We start from the raw sequence: 12,297 nt of genomic DNA, 5'->3' as shown, positions 1-12,297 counted from the left end.
AGTGCCTGAAATCTTCTACTTCATTGATGGATACTGGAAGCCCTCCATATTTTCCCTCCTCGTCAAAAATGACACTAAAATCACCTGCGACTAGCCAAGGATCACTCATAGCAGATCCCAACGAATGCATTGAATCCCACAAAGCAACCCGCTCATATGTTAGAGACGGGATTTCTTGGCAAGACTGGTTAGTAGTAACCAATTGACCCCCATTTTCTTTGGCAAAGGCAGAAGTCACCCACTCTTTAGTGCTCTTCTCCTTAGCAGGAGAACCAGTGGTATTTCTTGGCTTAAACACAGGGGCATTTGCATTTAAATTTTTATCCACATTACTTGCGTTAGTAGTGTGAACTGCTTCAGCTGCAACAATTTCGTGTGGCACCTCATCCAGTTGATTATTCTCTCCATCGCCATTCTCCAAAGCTGCATATTTTTTTGAAGTTTGAAGGGGCGTACCTGGTCCCTTACCAACCTCCAGTTCCTTTCCTGTAACTACACCGTTTCCACTTTCTAAATTTTGATTTTTGCTATTATCAACCAAAGTGGGTCGATTTTGGCCTTTACTCCATTGCCAGGTCTTTTGAATATTCCCAACAACCTTGCCACTGGATAAGATTCTAATTGGAGCATTAGAATTTTTCCCGTTCATAGCAGGTTGTCCTGAACCTCGATTTGGATTTGCAACAGTAATTGCTTGATTTTTTTCTGTCACCTGATCAATGTGTCCAGCAGCAGCATGTTGATCAGTTTGCTCGAAACTATCACCATCTTCTTGTTCCTTCTCATTCGGAATGTGTTCACGGTGAAGAACTCTACACCCCTCTTCGTCATGTCCCTGCAAACAACAATGTTTGCAATACTTTGGCATAAAATCATATTTAAATTTTATCCACTTTGCCCTTATTTCCCAGTAGAAGGATTAATACATTGGATTTGGACTCTCTTTGGGTGATCTGCCAGCAAATCAACTTCCAACTTTACACGTGCACAACTTGGCCGCGATTTATTTTTTGTAGCTAAATCAACTTGGAGTGGCTTCCCTACAGCAGAAGCTAAAGAAAAAAGTGCCCTCTTCACAAAATAATGAGGTGGTAAAGTAGGAAAAGAAATCCATGCCATCGCAACTGACGTCTCTTCTATCGGATTAAACCAAGGGTCCCACTTTAGCGGCCTCATCTGATGATTCATATGATTATCCTTGATGTAGTATTCTGGTTTAGATAGCAATTGAATATAATCTTCAAGTTGCGTGCATCTAATTAGCACATGACGGTTGCAAAGAAAGCCAATATTGCAGTCTACTTTTATTTCATATTGGTTTGGAATCAACTTCCTTAAATCATGTATTTCTGGCCAGCTATAGGAAAATTTTCCAGCAATTGGATATTGGAGATTTTCATGAATTACCTTGCGCTGCACTTCATCCAAACTCCACTGCACTGTGGGTTCTCCATGAAGGAAAATAATAGGTTTTATAGGGATTGCGGCGATGGACTGTTTTGGTGGATTTTGTGTGGTGGGTTGTACAATTTGTGCGTAATTTAGGGCGGGGGTGGGCTGGACACCCTCAGAAGGAGGCTGCCCAGTGGCCTGAGCAGCCATGAAAGGACTGCCAAGGAGAAGCGCAGGGAGAAGTAAAAAATCCCCAGAGAAGAGAGAGAAGGAGGGTTTCCAGGTTTAGGGTTTAGGGTTCAGGCAAGGACGAAAGGAAAGGGGCTTGGGCGAAGGATCAATAGTCGACTTCGGGTGGGTAGCAGTGGAGTCAAGAATCCTGTAGACGAACATGAATCAGTTCGTTGGGGATAAGAGTTTTCTTCGTTTCGTCTTATCGAACGAGTACAAAAAGCAGAGAATGAAGCATTGGCCCGAGAAAGAATAAGCGATATGGCAGATAGACCCCCAATATTTCCTCGATCTAATGCCCCTTTTACGAGTAGAGTCGATTCAGATTAGGAGAGGGGAAAAACCTGAGCTCTATGATTTCAAAAACGGGAAAGCATACTCCATGGACTCCTTCCAAGACTGAGAGAGCGTAATTGACCCCTTTACTTTACCTACGTCATTTCCTACTCAATCATATAACTAGACTTTTAGTAAAGTACAAACGGAAAATGCAGAAATTGATGAAATTCATCAAGGAGTAGAGTTGGCCAGCATCGAAGACCTCTTATGAGAGTTTCTTGCCTTCTACTGATTGACTGCCTCTATTCCCCTTATTTCACTTTTCCATATTTGCCTACTCTTTTGCTTATATAATACTACCCTCAGGTTGGTAAGAAGGGAAAGCAGCTTCAAAAGGAAAGAAAAGGGAAGAGCTCTATGCTCACTCAACCATGGGCTTTTTTTCGATTTGAGAAACCTCCTCATTTGCATACGCGGACCCTTCGCTTTCCTCATTACTAGGGTTAAAGAAATGGAGAATGGATAGCCATATCTTCCTCAAAACTTCCATGATACTCGGAAATATTTCTATTCATTCGCTCTACTCGCAGAGCGGCATACTGAAAAAAGAAATGAGACTACTTTACTTAAGCAATTCTTGTTATTGTTATTCTTTCCTCAGTTGAAGTTGCCCTTCTCTGGCTTTCCCTTAAGTGACAAGGGGGTGAGACTGACTTTCATTCATTATCGACGACGCAAAGGACAGATGTGCCTGCCGGTAGAAAGATAGACATGGGAAGCATACACTAAAAAACGAATGTGAGCTCGGAAGGAGATGAACTACCGTTAGATTTGTATGTACTAGACTCGTTAATGAAAGAGAGAAGAAGAGCCCCAAGCCGTTGGTCTCTAACTAGAAAAGTAAATGCTTGAGCTTGAGAAGCTTCTGGTCTAGTAGGCCCATAAAATTCACTAGGATAAATGGTATTTTTGAACCAGACAAAGCAACAAGCAATGAAATCAAAAACAGATAAAGCACTCAAACAAACTATAAGACAAGTAAGCCTCTCCAGACCATACAAGCGCACCGCACGACGAGCCCGCGCAAAGGGTTTGGTTAAGATATGCCAGATTCCCCCAAGTATACAAATGGAACCTAACCATACGTGCCGTCCAATTATATCTTCTAAATCGTCCACACTATCAATCCATCCTTCCCCTCCAAAGGGGTTATTTTAGTAAATAACCAAAAAATAGAAAAGATTCTTCAAGAGTCTCAGGACCCAAAAGTGCATGATAAATACCACCAAAGCCCAATACTGCAGAGGAAATTAAGTGAAGTACGCCAGATACAAAATATGGAAAAATGTCTCTAACTTCCCCACCAGGACCTACTCCCCAACCTAGAGTAGCTAGATGGTGAAGTAAAATGAATCCTTGTTCATACATTGGCTTCTCCGGTACGAAATGAGCCACTTCAAATAGGTTCATTGCTCCATCCCAGAATACGATTAATCCAGTATGAGCTACATGAGCTCCCAATAGTTTCCCGGATAAATTGAGTTGTCGAGCATTCCCGGCCTACCAAGCAAAACCGACATCTTGATCACAACCCCGGCTAAAGAGAAAGTTCCATTAAAGAGTGTTTCCACGTGGTAAAACTCCTCAAGAAATATAAGGTTTTCATGAGGCTGATCTTGAGCTTCCATCCAAGCACGAATACATTCGTTTAAGAGAATTTTTTTAGTATAGAAAGTCTCAAATTCAGGATCTTCTGATGGACGGTTTTCCTGAGAAACGAAGTCATAGACACGTAGATTCAGAGGCAGACCGACTACTCCAAGAGCACTCATCCATAAACCAGTTACTGATACAAATAAGATAAAGAAATGTAAGCAATGTTTATTGGGAAAAGCAACCCAAATATTTTATACCAAAAGCGGTTAGCGGTAACCATTGAATAAGTTTCTTCGGCTTAAGTTGGGTTAAAAGCACGGAATGTATTTGCACCATCACCATCTTCAAATAAAGTATTTTCTACAGTAGCACCATGAATAGCGCATAGTAGAGCAACACCCAATACACCGGAAACTCTCATCATATGAAAGGGGTTCAATGTCAAGTTATGAAACCCTTGGGAAAAGAGGATAAATCGAAAAATAGCTACTAAACCAAAACTAGGCGCAAAAAACCAACCAGACTGACCTAGTGAATAAATCAAGAATACAGAAACAAAAACAGCAATTGGACCAGAGAATACAATTGCATTATAAGGCCACAATTGTATGGATCGAGCAAGTTCAAATTACCATAACATAAAACCGATTAGTCGAAAAGCACCGTGGAGAGCAACAAAAGTCCACAAACCACCTAATTGGCACCAACGAGGAAAATCCCCTTGTGCTTCGAGACCCCATAGTAATAACAAAGAATGCGCACCTATAGAGCGAAGAAAAAAGCAAGGGATTGACAGTAAACCTAAATTCCTTATTCTATGAGTTGTTTAAAAGAAAACACAAGACTTCGGGTGCTCCTTCACGGTTATAAAGAGCAGAGTAGAGGGGGAAGCCTCCTTAACCAAAGGATTCAGATAGAGAAAAAAATAGCGTCAGTTAATAGTAAAAAACAACTATCATAGAGAAAGACTTACGGCTTATATCGATATCACCCCTGTAGGCTTCTTTCTCACAATCTATACTTTTTTGCTGACTTAAGTGAAATACTTTCTGCTTTCTTCCTTGATGGTTGAAGGAAAGAAAGAATTGGTTTCTTGATAGCATTCCCCGACCTACCTTTACCGGAAGGCGTGAACTTTACTTGCAATGGAACTCATTCCCTCTTTCCTTTAGAACTTAAGCTAACCCACTTCCTTAAGGTGAGCTGCCCTTAAACAAAAAGGCCCGGGCTAAGAGAATGAATTTAACAGCTATTCAAAATAAATCCTTATCACGATTCTAAATCCTTTCCCCAATTAGGGACATGACAGTACATACCAGGTAAGAGGTTCTTAAACATAAAAGAATGTTGTTTTCTGCACTATAGTCTCAATGTTGCATAATAGACAAACTTTCAATTTACTAAACAACTTCATTATTTTAATAGGTAATAGGAAAATGGAATCCTCAACTATTCCGTTAGTCATTTATAATATAAAGAAAGAGGGAAGGATTAGTAAACCTACAAGCTCATTGCACCTTGCTGCACTCTCCAGCCAAACCAGGTTTTATTAAGGGTTGTATTCCCAAGAAACTTCTAGTTATTCTCCAGTATTAAAGGTTCTAGTGACATTGTTTCTATTGCTGGAAGTCCAGTTGTATTTTGGCTGGGAGTTCTCTGTCATCTAGTGGGAGTCCTGCTATTTTCATTGTAGGCGTAGTTGCTTCTTTAATAGGGCTAGATAGGCTTCTTGGTTCTTTGGAGCTCGTCGTCCTTGCCTGGCTTTGCTTTGGGGATTTTCTCATTGATTTTGTGTCGACATTTCTAGTAGGACAAAGAACTCTCCCCACAGCTAGGGAAGCATGTATTGACAAACTATTCGATATAGGACGGACCTAGCTGATTGATGTCATAAGTAATCTTCTTGGTCTAAGAGTAGCCTCAAATCGGGAGTTCATACTCAGCGTGAAAGAAAGTGCTTATACTCTCTCTGAGCCCTCCATACAGTGGCACATCAATATCCTTTCCTTAGTTCTCTTTTTAGCGCTGATGGAAGCATGCCAAGTCGAAGTTGACGATCTCTTTAACCTTTATCCGGATCTTTATCTTGCCCTATGAGCTTATGCAGTGAGCGTCGATGTGCGAGGATCCTTTAGTTCTGAGCGATTGCTTCTTTTAGTCCATACAGCGCCTTCCTGAGTCAACTAACTAGATGTGAACAAACTAATCACCCTGGCAAAGGTGGCATGTAAATCCCCTCATGTAGTTTTTCAATTCAGAAAAAGATTCCCCACATCTCACTGAACGAAGGCTACTTTCTTTCCCTTTCAATCAGAGCCAGTACAAAAGTAACCTTTTACAGTGGGACAAAAGTATTCTCATATCAATGCCGACGAGTGAGTCTAAATATCCCTCAATAGTGGTCTTTCGAGGTTTGGAACCCCTCTCTATCTAATATGGTAATGAACGAAGTTTTCTGCCAGACTGGAAATTCCTCAGATATGGCCTACTGACACTGAGGGATCCTTGCTTCCTCACTATCATTTTGTGGCTTTAAAGAAGAATGAACAATGGAAAGAAAAGAACTATGCTGGGTCAGACACAAACCATAGGGGTGTCACAAATAAGAAAAAGGTACCTCAGGTAAGGATGAAAGAAAAAGGGGATCAGGGGACGGATCAATAGTCGACTCCGGGTGGGTAGCAATGGAGTCAAGAATCCTATCGAAGAACATGAATCAGTTCGTTGGGGATAAGATTTTTATTTGTTTCGTCTTATCAAACGAGTACAAAAAGCAGAGAATGAAGCATTGACCCGAGAAAGAATAAGCGATATGGCAGATAGACCCCCAACTTTCCTCGATCTAATGCCCCTTTTACGAGTAGAATCGATTCAAATTAGGAGAGGGAAAAAACCTGATCTCTATGATTTCAAAAATGGGGAAACATACTCCATGGACTCCTGCCAAGACTGATAGAGCGTAATTGACCCCTTTACTTTGCCTACATCATTTCCTACTCAATCATACAACTAGAATTTTAGTAAAGTACAGACGGAAAATACAAAAATTGATGAACTTCATCAAAGAGTAGAGTTGGGGCACAGCTGCTGGGGGAATCAGCATCGAAGAACTCTTAAGAGAGTTGCTTGCCTTCTGTCGATTGACTATCTATATTCCCCTTTTTTCACTTTTCCCTATTTTCCTACTCTTTTGCTTATATAATACTACCCTCAGGTTGGTAAGGAGGGAAAGAAGCTTCAAAAGAAAAGAAAAGGGCAAAGCTCTAAGCTTACTAAACTATGGGCTTTTTTTCAATTTGAGAAACCTCCTCATTTACATACGCAGACACTTCGCTTTCTTCATTACTACGGTTAAAGAAATGGAGAATAGATAGCCATATCTTCCTCAAAACTTCCATGATACTCGGAAATATTTTTGTTCATTCACTCTGCTCGCAGAGCAGTATACCGAAAAAAAAGAAATGGGTCTCCTTTACTTAAGTAATTCTTGTTATTATTATTCTTTCCTTAGTTGAAGTTGCCCTTCTCTAGCTTTCCCTTTAAGTGACAAGGGGGTGAGACTGACTTTAATTCATTATCGATGATGCAAAGGACAGATGTGCCTGCCGGTAGAAAGATAGAGATGGGTAGCATACACTGAAAAATGAATGTGAGCTCAGAATGAGATAAACTATCACTAGATTTGTTTGTACTAGAATCGTTAATGAAAGAGAGAAGAAGATCCCCAAGGCGTTGGTCTCTAACAAGAAAAGTAAATGCTTGAGCTTGAGAAGCTTCTGGTCTAGTAGGCCCATAAAATTCAATAGGATACATGGTATTATTGAACTAGACAAAGCAACAAGCAATGAAACAAAAAACAAATAAAGCACTTAAACAAACTATAAGACAAGTAAGCCTCTCCAGACCATACAAGTGCACCGCACGGCGAACCCGCGCAAAGGGTTTGGTTAAGATATGCCAAATTCCCCTAAGTATACAAATGGAACCTAACCATACGTGCCGTCCAATTATATCTTCTAAATCGTCCACACTAACAATCCATCCTTCCCCTCCAAAGGGGTTATTTTAGTAAATAACCGAAAAATGGAAAAAGATTCTTCAAGAGTCTCAGGACCCAAAAGTGCATGATAAATACCACCAAAGCCCAATACTGCAGAGGAAATTAAGTGAAGTACACCAGCTACAAAATATGGAAAAATGTCTCTAACTTCCCCACTAAGACCTACCCCCCAACCTAGAGTAGCTAGATGATGATGTAAAATGAATCCTTGTTCATACATTGGCTTCTCCGGTATGAAATGAGCCACTTCAAATAGGTTTATTGCTCCGGCCCAGAATATGATTAATCCAGCATGAGCTACATGAGCTCCCAGTAGTTTCCCAGATAAATTGAGTTGTCGGGTATTCCTGGCCCACCAAGCAAAATCGGCATCTTGATCACGACCCCGGCTAAAGAGAAAGTTCCGTTAAAGAGCATTTCCACGTGGTAAAACTCCTCACGAAATATAAGGTTTTCATAAGGCTAATCTTGAGCCGCCATCCAAGCACGAATACCTTCGTTTAAGAGAATATTTTTAGTATAGAAAGTCTCAAATTCAGGATCTTCTGATGGACGGTTTTCCTGAGAAACGAAGTCATAGACACGTAGATTCAGAGGCAGACCGACTACTCCAAGAGCACTCATCCACAAACTAGTTACTGATACAAATAAGATAAAGAAATATAGGTTACATAAACTGGTTTATGTATGAGTGCTCTTGGAGTAGTCAGTTTGGCTCTGAATCTACGTGTCTATGACTTCGTTTCTCAGGAAATCCGTACATCGGAAGATCCTGAATTTGAGACTTTCTATACTAAAAATATTCTCTTAAACGAAGGTATTCGTTCTTGGATGGTGGATCAAGATCAGCCTCATGAAAACCTTATATTTCCTGAGGAGTTTTACCATGTGGAAACGCTCTTTAATGTAACTTTCTCTTTAGCCGTGGTGGTGATCAAGATGCCGGTTTCTCTTGGAGGTCGGGAATGCTCGACAACTCAATTTATCCTGGAAACTATGGGGAGATCATGTATCTTATGCTGGATTAATCGTATTCTAGGCCAGAGCAATGAACCTATTTGAAGTGGCTCATTTCATACCGGAGAAGCCAATGTATGAAAAAGGATTCATTTTACTTCACCATCTAGCTACTCTAGGTTGGGGGGTAAGTCCTGGTGGGGAAGTTAGAGACATTTTTCCATATTTTGTATCTGTTTTACTTCACTTAATTTACTCTGCAGTATTGAGCTTTGGTGGTATTTATCATGCACTTTTGGGTCCTGAGACTATTGAAGAATCTTTTCCATTTTTTGGTTATTTAATAAAATCCCCCTTTGGAGGGGAAGGATGGATTATTATTGTGGACGATTTAGAAGATATAATTGGATGGCATGTATGGTTAGATTCCATTTGTATACTTGGGGGAATCTAGCATATCTTAACCAAATCCTTTGCGTGGGCTTGCCGTACGGTGCGCTTGTATGGTCTGGAGAGGCTTACTTGTCTTATAGAGTGCTTCTGTTTTTGGTTTCATTACTTGTTGCTTTTTCTGGTTCAATAATACCGCATATCTTAGTGAATTTTTTGGGCCTACTGGACTAGAAGATTCTCAAGCTCAAGCATTTACTTTTCTAGTTAGAGACCAACAGTTTGGGGCTCTTCTTCTCTCTTTCTTTAACGAGTCTAGTACATACAAATCTAATGGTAGTTCATCTCCTTTCGAGCTCACATTCGTTTTTCAGTGTATGTTTCCCATCTTTACTTTTCTACCGGCAGGCACATCTGTCCTTTGCGTCATTGATAATGAATAAAAGTCAGTCTCATCCCCTTGTCACTTAAAGGGAAAGCCATAGAAGTGCAACTTCAACTAAGAAAAGAATAACGATAACAAGAATTGCTTAAGTAAAGTAGTCCTATTTCTTTTTTGTGGTATGCCGCTCTGCGAGCAGAGCAAATGAACAGAAATATTTCCAAGTATCATGGAAGTTTTGAGGAAGATATATCTATCTTTTCTCCATTTCTTTAACCATTGTAATGAAGAAAGCGAAGGGTCTGCATATGTAAATGAGGAAGTTTCTAAAATAAAAAAAAGTCCATGGTTGAGTGAGCATAGATCTCTGCCCTTTTCTTTCCTTTTGAACCTGCTTTCCCTCCTTACCAACCTGAGGGTAGTATTATATAAGCAAAAGAGTAGTCAAATAGGGAAAAGTGAAATAAGGGGAATAGAGGCAGTCAATCGGTAGAAGGCAAGAAACTCTCGTAATAGGTCTTCGATGCTAGTTCCCCCAGCAGCTGTGCCCCAACTCTACTCCTTGATGAAGTTCATCATTTTTTGCATTTTTCGTCTAAACTTTACTAAAAGTCTAGTTATATCATTGATTAGGAAATGACGTAGGTAAAGTAAAGGGGTCAATTACGCTCTATCAGTCTTGGAAGGAGTCCATGGAGTATGCTTTCCCGTTTTTGAAATCATAGAGCTCAAGTTTTTTGCCTCTCCTAATCTGAATCAAATCTACTCATAAAAAGGGCATTAGATCGAGGAAATGTTGGGGGTCTATCTGCCATATCGCTTATTCTTTCTTGGGCCAATGCTTCATTCTCTGCTTTTGTATTCATTCGATAAGAAGAAACGAGGAAAACTCTTATCCCCAACAAACTGATTCATGTTCGTCTACAGGATTCTTGATGTAACTCCCCGCAATTTGGGCTAAAATATAGACCATGATTTTGATGTGTTGTTAATCCTGAAGCCATAAAATAATATGCCAATACGGCATGATAATTATCGTGTAGCATGTGAAATTGACTCAAGCTTGAATTTAGACCATAGAGGTCCTTCAACTCAAGGACGAGTAGAAACAATTTTGATCGACTAAGTTTTAGTGGATGTTGTAAAGTGTGTCAACTTATTTCGACCATAACTCTCTGTATATGTCGAATTAGGGAACCTACTATGTGTCAAATGATAGGTATTTGAGGTACCTTTCCAACGATACCAATTTGGCTAAAATCCGACACCCGAGCAAGAAGTTATGACCTTTCAATCAGCGACGCCTAACCAATCGCCCATGGCCACTGGAAAGCATAGGCGATAGCCTAGGTGGCGCCTTTGTGAACATAGGCGATAGCCTAGGCGGTGCCTATGTAAACATAGGCGATAGCCTAGGTGGCACCTATGTGAACATAGGCAATGGGATGGTTAGCCCTTAGGTACCTTGAGGACAAAGTGATCCTTTTCCACCCTTACTTAGCCCTAAAACACAAGATTTAGTTCCAAGGACCCCAAAATACATATTCTTTCATCAAAAGTGCTCAAGATTCTCCTTAGGGTTTCAAAAATAAAAACCCAAATAGATCAAGATTTGACCGTATGTTTTCAAAGATTATTACATATTTGGAATCCCCAATCCGCAAGCTTAAAGAAACATCTATTATCCTTGGAAATAGAGGTACGTGGGGTTATCCAAAAATCTCATGGGTGTAGTTTTATGAACATGCATGCTTTTAAATGGGAGTTTTCAATCAAATGCTAATATCTTGCTTTCAATATGATTTCTAAGTCATTTTATTTATGTCATGGGAATTGTTTTCCTATATATTTCAATGGTTGAAACCATGCATATGTGATTTGAGATTTTCCATGGAAGTTGATAAATTGTTTTTAAATTCCCATGATAATGTTTCGATACTCCATATTATATTGTGATCAACAACGCATGAATTTGAAATAAATATTGTTCACCACGTGTAAATGATGAAGCACCTTGGTTTTTACATGATTATGCATATGTGGATGTGACATTGATGACTTGCAAGTCGGGTACGACGATACCCTTCAAAATACAATATGTGATTGAAAAAAATGAAATTTACATGCATTGATTTTCCATGAGAAAGGTGGATGCCCAAAGAAGGCGTTATGTACTGCAGTCCTTTTATATAATATTAGTTTTGGGTCTGCTGGGGCCTTGTCCCAATTTTCAGATGTTACTTGTTTCAGAGACTATTGCAATTCTGGAGGCCGCTAGATATTGTGTTGCTCATAATGTTCTCAATTTGATATTAGAAACTGATTCTTTGTTTCTAAAAAATATAATTACGAGTACCTGGAAGCTGCCATGGAGTGTAACTGTGGAATTGGAGGAAATAGGCGAGCTACTGGAGAATCTAAACGTCCAGGTGACTCATGTTATGAGGGAAGGCAACCAGCTTGCGGACTACTTGGCAAATAGTGCACTAGAATACATAGACATTATAGTGCACTCATTCAATGAGCTGGACTCGCAAGGAATGAAGATAATTAATAGCGACAAGCTTCAATGTCCATATTTGCGAGTTCGTGCTGCAAGAAGAAGATGATGGAGTGGAGATACTATTTTATGGGGATGTGCTACTGTTTTAACCCCATAATGATGTTCGGGATTGATGGAAATCAGTTGTACATCGTACTACTATCTAGACGAGGAAAATTGATACCTCGGTGGTCGATTTGTACTCGTTTAGCTCAAGTTAACAAGCTGCCAGATTGCGGAAGAGACACTTCTGCCAGGGTTTTATTTACCGAGATAGTGCGTAGAAGTTTGGAGTGTGTCTCTGTAACTCCCCGTAAAAGGCGTGCATAGATTAGTCTTTAATATTGAGCTCTTAGACTTAAAAGTTAACGAATGAAGTTCAACAACATAGTATCATTGTTCAAGAGT

At 39.9% G+C, this 12,297-nt stretch overlaps 1 protein-coding gene and 3 pseudogenes across 1 annotated transcript; 2 read left to right on the top strand and 2 right to left on the bottom strand.

The window, feature by feature from the left end:
* Nucleotides 1-2,687: 2,687 nt before the first annotated feature.
* LOC107876249 lies at nucleotides 2,688-6,901 on the bottom strand (annotated as a pseudogene).
* Nucleotides 6,902-7,065: 164 nt separating this feature from the next.
* LOC107876248 lies at nucleotides 7,066-8,278 on the bottom strand (annotated as a pseudogene).
* A 27-nt stretch (nucleotides 8,279-8,305) lies between these two features.
* On the top strand, nucleotides 8,306-9,408 carry LOC124891564 (annotated as a pseudogene).
* Nucleotides 9,409-11,485: 2,077 nt separating this feature from the next.
* LOC124891563 lies at nucleotides 11,486-11,956 on the top strand. The gene has a single exon (XM_047403283.1). The coding sequence runs from the start codon at nucleotides 11,486-11,488 to the stop codon at nucleotides 11,954-11,956; it is 471 nt and encodes a 156-aa protein (XP_047259239.1).
* Nucleotides 11,957-12,297: the final 341 nt, after the last annotated feature.

This window comes from Capsicum annuum, unplaced genomic scaffold (genome assembly GCF_002878395.1).
Source record: "Capsicum annuum cultivar UCD-10X-F1 unplaced genomic scaffold, UCD10Xv1.1 ctg37422, whole genome shotgun sequence".
In the NCBI taxonomy this organism is placed as follows: Eukaryota; Viridiplantae; Streptophyta; class Magnoliopsida; order Solanales; family Solanaceae; genus Capsicum; species Capsicum annuum.
The sequence above is the reverse complement of the archived record's forward strand: the minus strand, read 5'-3'. Positions and strand labels throughout refer to the sequence as shown.

Bases quoted from the DNA above. Each gene is read 5' to 3' on its own strand.
- LOC124891563 (XM_047403283.1), top strand. From the start codon at position 11,486: ATGAGAAAGGTGGATGCCCAAAGAAGGCGTTATGTACTGCAGTCCTTT.